The following is a 19,394-nucleotide window of genomic DNA, read 5'->3' on the forward strand; positions in this document are numbered from 1 at the left end:
GTTCACGCAGAAGTGACCTGCCTCACGGTCATGCGTGTTTTCACTTCTGTTGTTAAAGGTGCCAGATGGCTTGCCCCAAACCTCAAGTCACCTGCCCTAGACTGTCTGAGAGAACCCGGTCCCCACATTCTCACCGGACATGCTTGAGGTTCTGCCCTCATTCTTTTTAAATTCTCATTAAGGAAAATCTCAAATACATGGTAAAGTCCAGAGAATAGAACAATTAATCAAAATATGCTCACCCCCCACCCCGGCTTTAACAACCCCTTCATGGATCACCGCTTTGTCATCTCAAAGGGGCTTGAGTAACTCAATGAAGCTATGAGTCATGCCATAGGAGGGTGAGCTGGTTAGATGGCCTCACTGACTCAATGGACATGAACTTGGGCAAACTCCGGGAGCTGGTGAAGGACAGGGAGCCTGGCGTGCTGCAGTCCATGGGGTCGCAAAGAGTCGGATATGACTTAATGACTGAAAAACAACAAAACAACCCTCCAGTCTTCGCTGGTTGTATTCTGTCCATCTCCCCTGCCATGTTTGTGGTTGGAATACATTTAGAACAAATTTCAGTCATCAAGGCATCGTACCCAGACACATCCATATGCATGTCTAACGGGCAAAGACATCTCAGCAACAGAACGACTATCCCGTTAACACGTCTAACAAACTAAGGTGAATTCCTTCCTTCCAGCGGGTAGGCTCTTCTCAGCTGATGCCAGTCAGCCTGTTGGGCCAAAACCCACGTCTCATCACTTTTCTCAGAGTCAGAAAGTCCTCTTGGGAGGCTGACGGGCCCCCAGCAGCAGGTGCCCTCTCTGCTGCCCGGGGGTCAGGGTTAGAATTGCTCCCACTGCCTCTGGAAAGTGTAAGTGTAAGCTCAGTCGTGTCTGACGCTTTGTGACCACAAAAGCCTGTACCCTCCAGGCTCCTCTCCAGGCAAGAATACTAGAGTGTAGCCATCCCCTTCTCCAGGGGATCTTCCCCACCCAGGGATCGAACTCAGGTCTCCTGCGTTGGAGGCAGGTTCTTGACCATCTGAGCCACCAGGAAGCCTCCCTTAACCCCCAGCCCAGCCCCTGCCTCTCAGGGTTCTGCTTAGGAATCAGCGCCTCCGTCCGCCCAGGGCCCCCAGTCCTGACCTGCCCCCCCAACCCTGCGCTGCTCCAGAGAACCTCCCCTTCCCCCCACCCCTGGGCACGTTCCCCTCCGCCTTTGCACTCAGCTCCCAGTCCTTGCCCCTACCGTTCTGACCTTGTCCTTACGGCCCCAGCCCCAGCCCCTGGCTGTGCGGAGATGAAGCTTCCAGTGCTGGGCACTTCTTAGCGTCCAGCCCAGGGAAGGGGCTGGAAAAGAGGCAGAGCTCGGACACAGCCTGCCCGAGCCACGGGGGACTCTGGGGCGGTGTGGCCTGTGAGAGGTGCACAGGTGGGCTTTGGTGCCACAAGCAGCCCCCTTGGGAAGGGCGTGCAGTGAGGCTGACCCTAGAGGAGGTGAGTCGGCGGGCGCCCAAGGGCCCCTTTGAGGCCTGCAGGCCGCCTCCTCCTGCCCCGCCCTGGAAGATGTGTAGTGAGCGCCTCATCTTCACTAGGATTTGCAACCTGCTCTGAATCGGGCTTCCCTGGTGGCTGAGACGGTAAAGCATCTGCCTGCAGTGTGGGAGACCTGGGTTCCATCCATGGGTCAGGAAGATCCCCTGGAGAAGGAAATGGCAACCCACTCCAGGACTCTTGCCTGGAAAATTCCATGGATGGAGGATCCTGGTGAGCTACAGAGCCGCACACGACTGAGCAACTTCACGTTCACATTTCTGAGTTTTAGGTTGAACGTGGTCTGTGTTAAAAACCAGTAACTAATGGCTCGAGGCTTTGTTCTCCACGCTCTGCCCATGAGCCTGTGAGCCAGTCCTGTGACCTGTCGGGGTTTGGGTGTCTCCTCCTCTGAACGGGTGACATCGGCTCAGTGGTCCTCGAGGGTCCCTGCCATCTGGCCTGCTGGGGAGGAGGACAGGCTTATCTCCCGAAGCCCGAGTCACCCCAGGACCATCCCAGATGGGACACAGGTGAGGTCCCAGGCCATCTGATGTGGCCGCCCCTCTACCAGCAGCCCAGGCCCGCCCTGGGGGCTCCGGGACGCACAGTCCCTGCTCAGATGCTGCCCGCAGGCCCACCCCGGAGAAAGGCCAGCCTTGGCTCCGTGAGCGGTGGAGGGGGCGGTCAGTCTGTGCCCTCGGGGTCCCTCAAGAGAGGCGTCTCCCAAACCCCTTGGGGTTGACAGACCTGCAGGAGCCGGTCCCTGCCCCCCACCACCGCGAGGGGCTCACGAGGGCCCCTTGCTCCTATGCTGACACACGCACACACATACACGCCCACGGGCACACACACGCCCAGACCCTCAAGGCCCAGACAAGCAAAGCAGCTCAACACGAGGGCTTTCCAGAGAGACCAGGGTTCATGCCCGGGGTCGGCAGGAATTCCAAAAGCTGAGATGGCCTGACGGACTCGGCTGCCTTAGCGGGGTCTCTAGGAGCTCAGCAAACCAGGACAGGAGATGTTTTGCAGCAAATGCTACTGCATTTTATTAAAAGGCTTTTTTTTTTCCTATAAGGCCTCCAGTTTAATACATATCCAGGGCTTACCTTAAGCGCAGCAGGCTCAGAGCAGAGGGCTTTGTGACGGACTTGCTACTCCTCTGAGAAGGGGCCGAAATCCTGGCTGTGAGAGCCTGATGGATGGATTCATCAGTGCCAGGCTCCAGGGCTCCCGGGAGTGGACGGGAGCTCCGAGAAGCCAGGAGAGGCCTGGGAGAATTAGCCGCGGGAAGATAGTCCACGGAGGGGTTTAGAAGCAAAGCATCCCAGATGGAGGGCGCCTCCAGTTTCAGCGAAGGCGCAGGAGGCTGGAGGCTTCCAAGGGGAGGGGGAGAGTCCTCCTGATCACAGGGACACCGGCTGCCGGCGTCCTCACTGTGTCCAGGGGTGTCCGTGGTCACACAGCCCCCTGCGTGCGCCCCTCTGGTGCGTTCTCAGGGCGCGCCTCACAGCTAGCACAGCAAAGGGCGCAGGCTCAGCTCAGGTCGCTGCCGGGGGCCTTCCTCCCCGGTCCTCCTCCAGCCCCCCGGCCGGCCGGGGGCCACCAGGCCGTGTCTCTGCCCTAGGTCCTCGTCCCCATTCTTCCCAGGACTCTGCCAACCCCAGAAACCGAGGCATTCTCCACACCTCCTCTCCGCGGGTCCCCGAGCTCACTGGCTCTGGTCCGAGATGCTGCATCCCCAGTACTGACTGTGTTCCAAACCAGTACTCTCACTGGGAAGCCTGACCCCCAGGGCGATGGTGTTAGGCCGGGGGGCGGAGGTGCCTTAGGGAGGTGACCAGGTCATGAGGGTGGAGCCCACAGGATCTGAACCTGTTTTCATAAAAGGGACCCCGATCCTTCACCCATCCCGCCAGGTGCGGACGCAGTGAGAGGCCCAGAAGAGAGTTCCCACCAGACCCCGCCATGTGACACCCCAATCTCACACCACCAGCCTCCAGAACCATGAGAGAGCAACTTGTGTTGTGTGGAAGCCACCCGGCCTGTGGGCGTTTGTCTTAACATTTCTCAGCCAGACCTTCTCCAAACCACCGCCCACCACGCGTCCCGAGCAGCTCAGGTCACTTCAGGACACAGGGTGGCGTCAGATCGGCAAGTGGAGGCTGAAGACCAAAGCAGGTGCGCCTCTCTTGATGCAGGGCAATTTGTGCCACGCTCAGGCTCCAGGTGGTTTTGAGGTCGACAGACGGGTGGGGACCCAGAGCTCTGGAGCGAGAAGGATCTACGCGGACATCTACTCCCTGGTTCCCTGGTGGCTCAGGTGGTAAAGAATCTGCAATCAATGCAGGAGACCTGGGTTTGATCCCTGGGTCGGGAAGATCCTCTGGAGAAGGGCATGGCTCCCTGCTCCAGTATTCTTGCCTGGAGAATCCCATGGACGGAGGAGCCTGGCGGGCTACAGTCCAGGGTCGCACAGAGTCAGACACGACCAAGTGACTAAGCAGGACCCTGGTTGTGTAACAGTAGTTGAGTCACTTACGTTTCCCTGTCTGTAAATCCAGAACACCAGCAGAGTGGCCCCAAGGCTTAAACATTTTACCTAAGATGATGCTGTTGTCTAGCACAACTAAGTGCTCAGTGAGCATCCCTGGAACAGCCATTGTGACAGTTCCATCATTGTGGAGCTCAGAACTGTGGCCCTCAGAACTGTGAGACATTTCTGTTGTTCTAAGCTACAGAGTCTGATGATCAAACCAGTCCATCCTAAAGGAAATCAACCCTGAATACGCACTGGAAGGGCTGATGCTAAAGCTGAAGCTCCAATACTTTGGCCACCTGATGCGAAGAGCTGACTTATTGGAAAAGACCCTGATGCTGGGAAAGATTGAAGGCGGGAGGAAAAGGGAACAGCAGAGGATGAGATGGTTGGATGGCATCACCGACTCAATGGACATGAGTCTGAGTAAACCCCGGGAGTTGGTGATGGACAGGGAGGTCTGGCGTGCTGCAGTCCACGGGGTCACAGAGAACTGGACACGGCTGAGCTACGGAGCAACAGCAACAAGCTGTGGCCCTTTGTCTCAGGACGCGATTAAGAACAGTCAGGAAGCAACTCTGAAACCCAAGACCTGTCCCATAAATGCAGCTTTCCTAGCTTCAGGGTGAGGCCAGGACCCTAGGTTTTCACAATTCTGCAGCGGAGCTCCACTCTTGGGGGAAGCCTTCCTGCAGGCCGTGTGCTCAGTGAGAGGACCCTCTATGGCGGAAGGCTCCTGGGGAGGGAGGCAGTGCCCCCCGTGTGAGCTGCAGCCTCGCCCTGGTCTCAGTCTACCTGACGCCCCGGCCTGGGCCCCAGCCCTCGGCCCGAGTACCTTTGACCACCTCGAGGCCTCCCTGAACGCCGGGTCTTCCCACGCCTCCTTCTCTTTCCATCCCTATAGTGCCTACTTGAGCCAGATCACAGCGAGGCGGTGGGTGCCTCTGTGCCTAAGACTGAAAATTAATTAAATTCAAGGCTTCAGGTGATATAAAACAAATTAGGTCTCCACATCGTCAGGATAAGCCCCCGAAACTTGGCACTAAGTTTACTTAGGATGTGAGTAAAATAACATGTACCTTAAAAAAAAGAGGAAACCAAGTGTGTGTAAAAGATTACGTGAATGGATTCAACTTTAGGAACTAGGTCAAAAATGAGGTTTTTGCCCTGTGCGTGGGAGAACGCAGCGGCAGTTGAATTATTCATGCAATGTGAGCCGTGCTGTTTTAAACTAGACAATTGAACGCTGGTTTGGAAGGTCATTAACACCCAGGAAAAATGCAAATGGTTTCTCCATCTTTTTAATTGTCATAGCAAGAGAAGCTCTGCCCCATGGAAATGAGATGGGAGCAGGTCTCCTCCCTGGTGGGGGAGACGGCGCCCCCCCTCCAGATCTTCTAGGAGGCAGACCTGTTCCCCTGGGCACCCGCTCTCCACAGAGACCCCTGGATGGGTGAGGAAGCAAATTGAGGTGCTATTTAAAGCCACGTTCTCATACGTGAATAATCAAGAGCCTTTTTCTTGGAAAGAGTGGAATTGGGGGCAATGCTCAATTAGCCTAGAAACTATCCCTCCCACCCAGCCACCTGTGGATGGGAGCTGTCTCAGGCGGAAGCACGCTGGCAGAGGGAGCCTCCCCAAACCTTGTTTTGGGGGCGTACAGGAGCGTGGGGGTTTGCCCACAGCGCTCGGGCACTGACTGGCGGTCAGAGCAGCAGCCAGAGTGGCAGCCCTTCTAGCGCCCAGCCAGGCCCCGGTCCCCGGGAGGCACAGAGTCCAAGAGCTTACATGCAGAGTATGTGTGATTAGGAAGTGCAACTCGAGAAAAATGACTTCTACTTTGCATTCCGACCTTTGGGAAGTTCTGAATAGGCACCATGGTCAGTTTTTGTTCTCTAAATCCCTCGGGTGAGTGGGCTGTGGGCATTGAGGATGCCCCCTGGCTGATCAACATTGCAGAGGGTGCCCAGGGGCTTGGGCTCCTCCACTGGGTATCTGCAGGCGCTGCGGCAGCCGGCTATCTGGACGGACCCTGCTCTCCTGAAACCCACGGTCCAGTTGGGCAGGCAAACACACACAGGGCGGGGGTGCCAAGGAAACAGGGTGCCCACTGATGCCCGCAGGGTGAATGCAGAGGGGAGGAGAGGCCTGGGCATCGCTGCTCCCTGGTTGACAGGTCCACACCTCATCTGGTCTGGACCGAGAGAGTTAAATCTCAGTGAGTATGGGAGGAGCCACCTGGCTGGTTGCAAATGCAGCTTCAGAGCCACAGCCTGGACGGCAGAGAGCTGCTTCTGACTCAGGAGGACGCAATGAGACCAAGGCTCTGCTCAGTGGACAACCCCCCAGGCGATCTTGCATTGCAGGAACCCCCAAGTCCATTGAGAATCCAGTCCAATATCCAGAGACGCCGGGGTGGCTCCGAGATACTAACCTGTCACTCTGACGTCTGGTAGGACGCGTGGTTCTTGGAACACCCCTGCAGAACCCCTCAGACTGGCTGTGTTAGACAGCACAGCCTCCAGAGATGTCCACCCCCAATCCCCAGGAGCTGAGAACGTGTTACAGTCACAGGCTGTACGTTTGTCCCCACTGACCCCCAGATTCACGAGTTGGAATCTAACCGCCAAGGTGCTGGTGTCAGGAGGTGGGGCCCTCATGCCAGGATCAGCACCCTCTTAAGAGAGCCCAGAAACTCCCTGCCGCTTCCCCAAGTGAGGACACGGCGAGAAGCGGCCGTCTGTGAGCCCGAAAGCAGGTTCCCACCAGACCCGAAATCTGCCGGGCCCTGGATCTCACACTCCCAGCCTCCAGACTGAAGGATAAACGGTGCTTCAGCCACTCTGTGTTCAGTGTTTTATTATAGCGGCCAGGATGGACTTAGGACAGTTCACTGACCCGGCCTCCAAGGCGGTCAGCCCCTCTGTCCCCTTAGGGTCAAGCAGCAGGCATCGGGCAGATGGGGACAGAGCCGGAGGACCCTTCCAAGGTCCCCAGATTCACAAGCCCCGGGCTGCCCCCTCTTCCTAGGACCCTCGTGTCTATGAGTCAGCCCTTTTTGTGGAGCTGCTAACTCTTCCCCTGTGAAATCGCGAGGCCGGTGGGGCGGGCGGAGCGGGCAGGCACTGACCACGCGGAGACGCTCTTAGCCCAGGATGAGAGGGGCAGGAAGGTGCCCACGGGACCCGGAGACCCGAGGGTGGGGCCAGGGCACTGGTAGGGGCAGTCTGTGCACCCCCAGCGTGAACGCCGACACCCCGTTTTGTCTCAGGCTTGCGGGCTAGCACCCCAGTGGGTAGGCTGGGCCGCCCCGTCTGGGACCCTGCGGACCGCACAGGGCCTGCTTCTCTTCTCTTTGTCACACGCCCACAGGGTCACCCGGGAGGACTCGCCGGTTGGTTCTCGTTCCTGTCCATCCTCTGCCCACCGCGGGGCCACAGTCCGCATCACGCAGCACAGGGCCTGTGGCTGACGATGTGGCTACACTGCAAGAGTAGTGAACTGCAAGAGTAGTGAACTGGGAGAGACTGCCCAGTTCACCCTTCCGAAGCTTCACCCCCACCAGCGGAGCCGGACTCCGGTGGGCCTCCGTCATTGGGGACCCAAGTTGAAATGAAGGTTTCCAGCCTTTCCTGGTGGCTCAGAGGTAAAGAATCCATCCGCCTGCCAGGGCAGGGGACCACACATAACTGTTCCGGGAAGATCCCACACGCCGTGGAGCTACTGAGCCCGTGCTCTAGGACTGCTGAGCCGGTGCTCTAGAGCCCGGAAGCCCCGACTATGAAACCTGCATGCCCTGGAGCCTGGGAGCCCCTCAACGAGAGAAGCCGTTGCAAGGAGCCTGCACACCGCAGCTAGAGAGTAGTCCCCGCTCGCCACAACTAGAGAAAAAGCCCTCGTGGCAATGGAAACCCAACACGGCCAAAAGTAAATAAATAACAATTATTTTTTTAAAAAAGAAAGTTTCCTGATCTCTCGCTCTGAAAGTCCGGCCCAGGCTGGGTTCCGGGAGCCTGCGTTTCAATTCCCTTCCTGCAGATCTGATCACACCACCCTGAGCCTGAATGCTGGGTTTTCGGGGTCACTTCGTGAGGCTCCTGGACCTGGTCTGGAAACGCCAGCCCCTGGGGGGCCACGGTGGGGCGTTTTGTAGAGGTGATCACCACCTATAATCAGCTGACGTTAAGTGAAGGAGATGACCCTCCGTAACGCAGGTGGGCCTCACCTGGCCAGCTCAAGGCCTTGAGAGCAAAGGTGGAGGTCTCCCAGAGGAGAAGGAACCTTGCTGGAGACCATAGCCTCTGCTCCTGCCTGAGCATCCAGACTGCAGCGGCCCCCAGGATTCTGGACGTGGCAGCCCCAGTCTGCAAACCAGTCTCTTACTGCGTACTCTTTGGAGATCGCTGACGGGTACAGAAGCCTGGGGGCTACAGGGCATTTCAACAGATCGTCCCACAGGAAGGTTCTAGAACAGTCCCAAGGACACAGCAATCGCTCCACAGCTGGGACCTGTCACCTCTGCCCTGTGCCGGGGACAAGCCATCATGGTCTCTGTCCTTGGGGATGTCTCCCTGAGATGGCCCACACTTCTGCAACCACACCGGGGTCTGTGGGCCCAACGCAGACACCAAGGGCGTGTCTCTAAAGGTGAGTGACTGTGAGCGTGGGTGAGGAGTCAGAGGTCCCGGGGGGCTGGAGCACAGGGCAAAGAGACCCTGAGGAGAGGGTGGGGATAGCCCCCAGCCCCCTAACTGTCTCCCACCCCACCACCCCCCCCATCACCTTGACTTCCCTGTCCACCAGTGAGGACCTAGAGGAACTTGGATTCTCACGGGGAAGACTGCAAGAAGACAAGTCTGCAGGCTGGAACGCGTCTGGAGTGTTCAGAGTGCCTTGAGCGGCTGCAGGGCCGCACATGCGGGACGCACGCAGCCTGAGCGGGTGGGAGAGGCCCAGGGCCAGGCGGAGAGGGGGCTTGAGTGCCCCCCGGCCTGGATGTCCGTGATCTGAGCCCTGCGTGGGGGCCGCGCCTCCATCCTTCCCCAGGGGACCCCAGGCTGGCCCTCAGGCCAGCCTCTGTGCGCCGGCTGCCCCTCGGTAAGTGGAGAGAGTGACAGAGGTCACCAACCCCAAAACCGGAGCCAAAAGGCACTTGTGCAAGCTATTTGGTGGCAAAACGCAATCTGAACGGACGTGCAGTTTCTCACGGCTGCTCTCCCATGGCCGTGACTCCTGTGACGCTCTCACCACGGAGACTGTCGTGTATCCGAGTGTGGGAGTTGTCAGCACCCGCAGGGCTAGGTCACACACGCTGCGCACACCCGGTCACCTTCCAAAGTCAAAGGAGCTCTGGGTCAGGACTGTATATCCACCTCTGGAAGCCACCTTCACAAAACTCCCCTGGGCACACAGCAGTTCTGAGTGTGGTCTGCAGATCCTCAAGACCCGGGCAGAGGGTCCACAACCAGCCACGTTACAGGTGTGCTGAGCCATCGCTTATCTTCGTCACTGCCCAGACATTGGCGCAAGGGGCACAGACACAGGTGAGCAGAAGGCTGAGTCCCCCCGCCCCTGATGCAGGCCACAGCCCAGCAGCCACACGCTCAGAGCTGTGCTTAAAAGAGGCCAGTTTCACTGAACAATGGCCCTGAAGAAGCACAGAAGGTATGAGCTTTATTAAAGCTCGGCCCCTGAGTACCTATCCTCCAAATGTTCCGGGGGGAGGGAACCGAGGGGTCGTGTTCAGAGCGCTGCACTCACAAGGGTGGGAGCTGTCTCAGGGGAGCCCCTGTGGGTGAGCTATGGCCAACCAGCCCTCTGCTGAGGAATTCCATCCTACACAAAATGCACCTGGCAGACACGCCAGAGCTGTTCAGACGTTTTCTCGAAAGTAAATGAAATGAGGCTGTCAAGTCAAGGAAAAGAGTCGTTGTGGCCAGGGATAAAATTTGAGTTTTCAAGTGAAAAGGAAAATTCTGGAAAACGTGTGTCCAATACTGTAAGCCAGACAACTTCCCAGTACTTAAAGACCTTTCTGATGAACTCGGAGGTGATATTAACAAATGTGATTTTGTGATATTGTTTAAGAAAATCTGTCAACCCTTGGGAGAACGGCATAACCCCGAGAAGCACTATTTTCCAAATGACCAATGAATGATATGGGTAAAAGATCCATTCAACGCATAAGATAGCTCAATGGATTTTAACATAGCAGAGTATGAAGCAATCGTTAACACGGTTTCAGCTTCCATATTGAAACTAATCTTCCAGAAATTTCTACCTGTTGAATTTTGTCTAATATTCAGGAAGAAGATCCAGTCATATGCCAAGGGTAATAAAACATTCCTCCATTCCCAGCTACATGTCTCTGGGAGGCATTTTCTTTATACTCTTGAACCAAAATAATAGGTTGCATGGCAGAAATGAGGGTCCAGCCACCTTTAACTTTTAAGCGAGAGGTTAAAGAAGTGTGTAAAAATGTGAAACACGACTCTTCTGAATTTTGCTTTGTTTGAGGAAATATCACTCAGTTGTGTCTGACTCTTTGCAACTCCATGGACTGTAGCCCACCAGGCTCCTCTGTCCATGGGATTCTCCAGGCAAGAATGCTGGAGAGGGTTGCCATGCCCTTCTCCAGAGAATCTTCCCGACCTAGGGATCAAACCCTGTCTCCTGCATTGCAGGCAGATTCTTTACTGTCTGAGCTATAGGGGAGTCACTGAGGAAATATAGTAACCAGTCATTAAAATATATGGTTTAAGTATACATAAAGTGGGTTCTTATTGTCATTATATGTGAATCGATCTTCAACAGGCATGTCCCAAATACATACAGCTCCTAAGGTCTCACAACCCAAAGTAGCCATGAGTGCTGCAGAAAATATAACTGGGGCAGGAACTTGCCGAGTGAGGCCAGCCTTATCACCCCAGGCGACGGAGGTGGCCAGGGCAGGTCACACAAGGCCCCGAGGTGTCTTTCAGGATCGAGTCTAATTCTCAGCATTCTTGGCAACCACTGATGTGGATGAAGTGTGAAGAGAGAAGAGACTGAGGAGCCAAGGGAAGTTGGAAGACCAACCAGCCCTCCAGGCGGGGTGGAAATGGCCACAGAGAGCTGGAGGCGGGTAACTGTGGGGTGGACGCGGGAGGCAGAGCCGGGAGGCAGAGCCGGCAGGCTAGCTGAAGACCAGGGTGTGGCCTGTGAGGGACCAGGAACCTGGACTGTCCTCCAGGGTCTTGGCCAGTGAGACCAGGGGATGGGGAAACTGGGAAGGAGCAGACTGAGGACCAGGGCAGACGGTTGAGTCAGAAATGCCCATTAGAACTGGGGTGGAGGCGGCCAGGGGGCAGTCAGGTGCCTGGGTCTCCTGCTCAGAGCTGGGGAGGAATCTTGTTCTGGGGCAGCGATGCTACCTTAAGTGGGGAAGGAAATAGCCCTTTACACTTGGCTCCAGTAGCTTTGGGAAGTTCCCAAATGTCAAGGCCCCTCTGGTGGCCGGGGGCAGTTCACCCCAGGGCAGATTTATTCTGGGGGATCTGGGGAGGTGGATGGAAGCAGAGGGGGGCCCTTCCGGAGGTCTTCCCAAGCAGATAACGGAGAGGGGCCAGGCGGGGGCAGGCCTGATAGAGGAGCTCGCATTGCCCGGGTGGAAGCCGAGAGGGCCGACATGGTGCAGAGAGAACGTGCCCTCTGCCCCTACGCAGAAAGACTCCCCAGAGCGCCTTATCACGGTCCGGGGGCGGGGGCGCTGAGTCAAGACAGTGAGCCCTGACCTCTTAGTTTCCTGGTTCTCTTCCTCCGCGGCTGGGCACCCCGAATCCCGGCTCCTCCGCGCGCTTCCTTTTGGGATCTTTCGGTCTTCATTGCGACCACGCCCTCCTCCCGATCCCGTTTTCTTAGATGTCTGGATCCCCTGCTTTCGGCAGTCCCTCTCTGGGAGCCGAGGGTGAGCGGGACTGCCAGCCTTAATCCCTCCTAACCTCTGACCTCTCCCTCCCTTTAAGCAAACTTCCCTGCCACCTCCCCACAGCCCCACCCCCCACGCCGTGCCCAGCCTCCCCCTCCCCTTGCCCTTCCCCGCTGCAATCCAGAAAAAAAGAGCGCGCACCTTTGGGACCCTCGAGGCCGGCAGCGCACGCGGAGATGGCCCGTCTTGAAGGCGCGCGCACCTGGAGCAACATAGCCCGGCCATCTGGGAAAGGGCGCGGCGGGGCGTGCAGCTTTGCCCTCCGCTTCCTCTCCTGGGTGCTCTCCCGGCGCCTCCACCGGCAAGCGGAAAGGCCCGGCTACTCCGCAGGACACCGGCGCACGCGCGGGTCTCCCCCCGCCCCCCAACAGCTGGAACCGGAGGGAGGCATCCAAAGACTTTGGGTGGGAGAAGGCAGTGAGGAAACGTTTCGAACCACACAGCTGCTTAGGGAAGCGGGTGTGGCCAGACCTGCGAGGCCGTTCGGGGATGAGACAACGCCCAGGGGCCCCGGGGGACGCGAAGGGAGCGCGCGGGGAGGGCTGGAGACGCCGGAAGCTCGGGTCACCCGGGTCAGGGCTGCCTGTGGGCGTCTCGGGGGTGGCGGGCTGGGGGAAACGCAGTTTCAGACCCTGCCACCCTGGAGCGCCACCCTTTCACAGAGTCCGGACGAACGGCTTTGAAGTCGCTGCCTGGCTCGCCCCTCCCGCGTCCCCGCCGGGCGCTGCGCGGGACCGCCGAGTCCGGGCCGTGCCGGCTTTGTCGCTAAGCGCTATTGCAGCAGCTCACTGGACCACGTCGGTGGGGCGACCGCAGCTCTCTGATCTGTGAGCTGTGCGAAGCGCTCTGCGGTTCATTCACAAATCCGCACCCGGCCGGCCCTCGCGGTGCCCCAACCCGGGGCCCGGAGCTCCGGGCGAGCTGGGCGCCGCGGAGGGGGCCGCGCTCCAGCCGCGCGCCCTTCTCCTCCTCGCGGGCGGTGGGTCTCGCAAGGCTCGGAATTGAGGGTCTGGAGGCACAGGCTGTCACCTTGGTGGAAAGTTCGTGGCCTAGAATTCCTCCTCGTGGGCCCGGGCTCGGACTCCTGGGACCTCAATGCTGGGTGGTGGAGCCCAGAGTCTCGACTGGGCCGGGGTCCCCTCCTGGCTAGAAGGCTGGAGCCTGGCTCGGGGGCATCAATCCCCAGGGGCCCGCTCGGAGCCCGAGGGCGCGCGTGTAGACCCTCCCAGGTTCCCGGGCAGGCCTGGCGCCGGAGCCACAGCGCCCCCTCCCTCCCTCTCCGGGCGCAGCGGCGCACCGGGCTGGTCTCTAGGAATCCCTCCTAAAACTAAGCGGGTTCGCAGCTTACTCAGATGTACAGGGGGAGGGAGACTCTCTGAGGAAACCGCCCTCGGGGCCCCCCCGGGGGCTCTCGCACTCCGAACTCCAGCGAGGAATCCCCTCAACCAACCCACTCGAAGGCGCAGTGAGACAGGGAAGCGAGTTGGAGACGAGTGAAACCGCTCCCCCAGCAGAAGCTGCCAGTTTTGGAAGCCGGAGACCGGGTCACACCGCGCCCCGACCCGCACAGCCAACTACGGCCCCGCACGAAGGGATAAGTCCGGCGTGGGGCGCCCCGTCCCTGCTCACGAGGGGAACCACGGCCCCCTGGGCGGAGAAGCTGGGTGCTGGCCAAGACCAGTCTAGGCCATACCGGGTGGGGCGGGTAGCGCGGAGCCCCTCCCCTGGCCCGCTCTGGGGAGCAGCGAGGACCGCCACGGGTGCTGGGGGCGCTCCTGCCCCGCCACCCGGGGGCCCAGCAAGGTGGCGGGGCCTCACGCCTCCCGCCCCCCGCCTCCCGCCAGCCCGGATGCGCGCGGCGGCGCCTGGGTTCACGGGGAGGGGGCTCTGCTCGCGCCCGGGCTGTGACGGGCGTGCCGCTTTCTCTTGGCTCGATTTCGTGCTTTCCAGGTGTTGGTTTGCCCCGAGCGGAGAAGCTGCTGGCCGGCGTTCGGCCTAGTCTCACGGAGCCTGGCCTCTGGGTTGCTTCTCCATCCGAAATCCGTTCTGGCCTCCGACTTCGGAAAACGTCCCCGAATCGAGGCCACCTGGCAGTCGAGTCTTGGTTTCACATTCTACCTTCAAGGCTGAGCTTTGCCTGGCTGCTTTGCACCAGCTGCAGCTGAATTTGCATCTTGTGCAAAAAAAGAGAAAAGCATCGCCCTGAAGGTGTCGTTTGTTCGGGGGAGCCTGCTCTTTACCCGCCCTTAACACCAAACCTTCAGTCCCCAACGGGTGCCTCATATCCTCGACCCCGGGGGCCCCCAACATCTGAAACCCAGAGGCTGCCCCTGGCCACCAAAGTTAGCCCTGGCCCTGCGAAGGGAGAGCTGAGCCAGGTAGTTAATTAGGACAGCTCGCCTCTCTGGCTCCCAGTAGCTGGGGAGGTGAAAATCCCCAGGAATGTAGGGGCATTAGCTACACACATGGGAAATTTGCCTGCACGTCCGCCTCTCCGACCAGCCTGTGTTTATGCTCCAGCTGGGACCAAGTTCCCGAACTTTGCCGCCTTCACAGAGCTGCTGTGTCTTAGGGGATTAACTAAGAGGAGATGCACAAAACCCTGAAACTCCGTAACAGAAGATGCAAGGAAGAGCTGCCTGCAGAAAACTAGGAGATTTTTAAAGAGGGATTGAAGAGAAGAGTTTTGGGGCGGGAGGAGAAAGAGCGCTTCCTTACTGTGTCTTGACTTTGAAATGTTGCTTTAGTGGGCTTTCCTTGAGTGGGCGAGGTGGGCTGGGATGAGGCACAGAAGCAGAAACAAAGGCTGAGGGTACCACTGAGGGCAATTCCCTGGCCCTGGGTCCTGACCAGAACAGTTGGAGCTGCCCGGGAGGGAGCCAGTGAGCACCCACTAGGTGGTGACCACGCCCTCGTGCTCCTCAAAGGCCACCAATCCCCCAAGAGTGTTCCCTGGTCCTGGAATGTACTGAGGAAACACCCTCCGTGCTCTATGCACTTTCTGCTGAGTGAAAGCCTTCACTTCTTGTCTGAGGCCCCCAAATGCAGAGCCTTTCAAGACCCAGGCCCATGAGGAGAAACGACCAGCTTTGCTCAACTCAGTGGAATTGATCAGTAATTGAATCCAATGTAGGAAATGTTTTCAGTTCATTCACACTTTAGTTTCACTCTTTTACATCAAACTATAAATTTTAATATTTCTATTTGTTAAAGAAAAAAAATTAATTTCATGACTAACTTGAACAGAGGTTTAAAAAGACCCGTCTCCCCAACTTAACCAAAATGTATATAACTCTCTGTGTGGAGGGTGCCCCCCCAAGCTCTATTCAATTGCTGACATTTGGGGTGATGGCTTAGATATTTTATTGCTGATATAAAATCTGGACTAATGAGTTGTCTCCCGAGCTGTCGGTAGGTTGGCTGGACTGGATCCAGGTCATTTAAGTTAAACCTAAATTTGCCTAAAATTCTGGAACTCTCTAGCCACTCAAATCCTGCTTCCAAAAATAGTGTGAAGTCAGCATATGTGAGTTTACACTCTCTGTGACTTTCTGTGGCTTTCAGGGAAAGAACAAGAAGAAAAGAAACCTCTCTCACCCCATGAAGGAGGCAGCTATTCCCAGAGTTCCTTCTGAAGGTCTTGTTTTTCTTGCAAAGATCAAAAGGAAGACAGTGGGTAGATACTAGACTTTCTTCCACTATTTGTACATAATTGTAAAGTTGGAGAGGGTGGCCGATTATCTTCACAACTCATTATCCGTTTATATATCTTTTCTTCTCACTTTTGTGTGCTTACCCAGCTCTTCGAATCCCAACCAAGTCCACTTATTGGCTAGCCTCTGGATTATTTGGACTGTGTCACTTTCTTCTGGGTTGCCACAATTCCGAGGGGACATTTTCCTTACTGTGGAGGCATGAGGTCAGGGAGCAGTCTGTGTGACTCCCAGCCATGACCCTGCACAGCCTGCTCCGTCAGCTTGGTGAGGACAGTGAGTGGAAGTAGGCCTAGCTTCCAGAGGCATCCGCCTTTTACTGGGATGGAGGACAGCAGTGAAAGGGGCCCCCAGAGTGCACAGTGATTCCCAAGCAATCCTAGTGCAGGTCGTTTGAGAAGAGAGTCGCCTGGCCCTGGAGAAAGCCAGTGGAGGGTGTGCCAAGGCAGAGGAATGAGTTGGGGTATGGGTTTCCTAGCACAAGTGGGGCGATCCTATGATTTCCCTTTAGAAGCCTCTTTTATTCCTGAGAAGTCAGGTTAGGGAAGATTTCTGCACCTTAGTCTCCAGCACAGAACTGCCCACCCTCCCCCTGTCTCCCCAGCCCTCTGCCCATCTCCCCAGCCCTCCAGGCATCACCCCAGCCCTCTGGCTCTCTCCCCAGGTCTCTGCCCATTGCCCCAGCCCTCCGCCCGTCTCCCCAGCTCTCGAAGGCTGGCACTGAGGCTAAGCATCAGAAGTAGGCCCTTTCCCTGTGGCCTGGACAGGAGGGCACCCACTTCTCGCCCCCAGCTCCCAGGGGCCTTTAGCCAAGCACAAGTCGCTTCTTCTCCAGCTCTGGCGGCAGGGTCCAGACAAGCAGTGCGGCTCGCTGCCCACCCCCTTCTTGAGCCAAGCCTCAGCGAGCGCCGACCCACCCACCAGGCTTTCCCTGGCGCTTGCCGCCCCAGGCAGGGAGAGGCGCGGGGCCTGGAGCGCGAGGGCGGGTGCGCCCCATCCCTCACCACTCTGCAGGCCCCTTCCAGGCCCTCCACTGCTACGCTTAAACCTTCCCAGGGCTACTCGGCGAGGTCCCTGACCCAGGCCCCCAAGGTCTCCCGGTGTGTCTGCAGGCTGGCGCATGGCTGGGAGGTAAGACACCCGCGCTACCTCTGTGTCCCCTCCCCTGGCCCCACCCGACCACCCCCCTCCTCCGCCTGCCCCATCATTTAGGCCTTTGTCTGCAGGCCAGGGTCTCAGCCAGCCGCAGCTGCAGGAGCCGAGGGCCGAGGGGGGGCTCTCTGCCAGGTCGAGCCCTTTCTCCCGGATCGGCCCTAATTCCCAGTTAGGCGCCCGGACAGGCCGCACGGAGCTGGCTCTCGGCCACCGGCGTGCTGCTCCCCGGCCTGATTTTGCGGGGGGTGAGATTTCGCTCTCGGGAATTGTTGGGCACCTCTACCAACCGAGTGACAGGGACCCTGAAAACCAACACCGCTCATATTACATTGGTTATTATTATTAATTATTTTTCCAGTGTCCCCACGCCCACCCAGAGAAGTGTGGGGAGTAAGGGGACAGGACAGCGACCGGAAAAGTCAGCCACCTCTGGTATCGTTTTAAGAAAAAAACGGGAGGCTCGGATCTGCAGCCAGCGTCCCCAGGATCTGCTGTGGCCGCAGATTTCGTCGGACTAGCGTCGGAGCTGGGGACACACCGGGTTGGGAGCCGCCTCTCCCCTTGATGTGCTCCGAGGTCCGCCTTTGTGCCTCGAGCCTGGGGAGGGCAGGGGGGCCGGTTCTCCGGAAGCGGGGTGCTGCCGACTGTCTTCTCGGCCTGGCGGGACGAGATAAGACCGGGGATCCCAGGCGATCGCGGCCTCACCAGGTTAGGGAGAAGCAGATGTCCAGTACCGGGTCTTCTGGTCACGCGGATAAGTTCCCCGCTGCGGGGCGGCCGCCTTGTGGGTGGAGAAGCCAAGCGGCATGGCGGGCTGGGCATAGGGCCCGCACCTCGGGAGCGGACACTTGGAAATGTGCCTTCCCCCTCCCCGTCCCCCTTCCCCGCGTCTCCCCCCCCCACCCCCACAGAAAGCACAGCCAGGCGGGGTCCCAAGCATGTTGGGCCTCAAGCATGTTTTAGAGCTTTCAGAAACGGCTTGTGCGATTTTTGTAAGATTTAGGATTCCCTCCGCTAGGAGCAAATTAACTTTCTTGCAGCTTCCACCCAGATTCTCCCATCCGCCACGCTGTACCTTTGGATGGTGTCCACGCTCAAGGGGAGCTCTTTTGTGGAATTATGTTGAGGTTTGAGTTGGCTTTGTGTGGCCCGATACCTCTAATGACTTCTTCCTTCCCTCTTCTTTCCCTCTCCTGCAGGACTCCCCTCTAATCACTGGAGGGGGGCAGCAGGCCATCACTCAGGAATTGTCCTGCTTCCTCAGATCAGCCTCCTGCAGCCTGGAGACCAGTGTCTGCAGGTTGCTGCCCCCCTCTTCCCCCACAGTAAACGAGGTCAGCCTGGAGATGATGCTTTTGCAGACTTCATGCTGCAGCCAGTAGTTTGCATCTGGACCACCCGCTCAGTTAATGCCGGGGGAATCAGAGGCAAAAGTGCCCGTGACTTTAGGAAGTATTTCTCAGGAGCCAGCCTAAGTGCTTTTCAGGGGACAGGTGGAGAAATTAACCTGGGGTGGCTTTGCAGGAACCAGCCAGCCCTGGGCCCTCCCCCTCCCCATTCCGTGATCAGGAGACCCCAAATAATTGGACATTCCCTGATGATTAAGGGTCCCTAGAGTTGCAGGAAAACTCCCCTGCAACCCTAAACATGTGTAAATAGAGTGTTGCCGTAACCTCACCAGCCTCATTTTTCCAGGAGCAGACAGACTATGGGTTTCATTTTTTGAGACCCAGGGAGGGCTGCTGGCAGGAGTGTGCCTAGCCAGGTAATTTGGTGAAGATCCCTCCACTGGAGGGGGAGGGAGGGAAAGGGATGTGAGTCATCCCAGTGGAAAGGGTTTCCCCTCCTGACAGAGTCTCACCACCTGCCTCCAGAGCCTCTCCACACCCAGCCACTACCTGCATTTAACAGCCAGGTGACCCAGCCCAGCACTTCCTGCTACCCATTTTATGCCTCTCCTCCGTGGGTTAAATTCCCCAAGAGGCACCTTGTAACTGTTGCTTCTAGTTCAACCCAGGCCTCACCCTGGAGCCCGCAGTGCGTGGACCCGATCTGGGGTGGAGAGACAATGGGACCTGCATGGGGACCAGAGGAAAAGCTAAGCAAGTCACGCCTTCAAGCCTCAAGGTGGCCTGGCGGTCACATTGCCAGGAGGGCTGCTGGGCCAGACCTGCTCCATCCTTCCAGCCTGACAGCCTCCTGCTGGCTGCCCAGGCCCAGGGTTACCAAAAACAGGCCTCTGTTGCTGGGCACCCTGAAGCCACGTGGGCTCTCCCTTTCTCCCCATCCTTCCCTTATCCTCTCCAATGTACTTTTATCGTGCCAGTGATCCAGCACCCTGCGAGCTGCCCTTTTGGATGTTTTTCAAACTTCCAAATTTCCATGAAAGTGCCTTTTAAATGATGGACAGGCGTGCCTCGGGTCACAACAGGTGTTTGGTGGGATGTCTGCAGGTGGGGTCAAGGACAGAGGAGTGAACAGGAAGGAGCCACAGG

At 57.8% G+C, this 19,394-nt stretch overlaps 1 protein-coding gene across 1 annotated transcript; it reads right to left on the reverse strand.

The window, feature by feature from the left end:
* Nucleotides 1-12,350: 12,350 nt before the first annotated feature.
* On the reverse strand, nt 12,351-14,204 carry LOC122437911 (translation initiation factor IF-2-like). The gene is made up of 5 exons (XM_043462382.1): nt 14,150-14,204; nt 13,725-14,007; nt 12,821-13,040; nt 12,503-12,639; nt 12,351-12,402 (listed from the first exon to the last, which is right to left on the reverse strand). Exons 1-5 carry the CDS (start codon nt 14,202-14,204, stop codon nt 12,351-12,353), a joined length of 747 nt encoding a protein of 248 aa, XP_043318317.1.
* Between the last annotated feature and the right edge of the window lie 5,190 nt (nt 14,205-19,394).

This window comes from Cervus canadensis, chromosome 3 (genome assembly GCF_019320065.1).
Source record: "Cervus canadensis isolate Bull #8, Minnesota chromosome 3, ASM1932006v1, whole genome shotgun sequence".
Taxonomy (NCBI): Eukaryota; Metazoa; Chordata; class Mammalia; order Artiodactyla; family Cervidae; genus Cervus; species Cervus canadensis.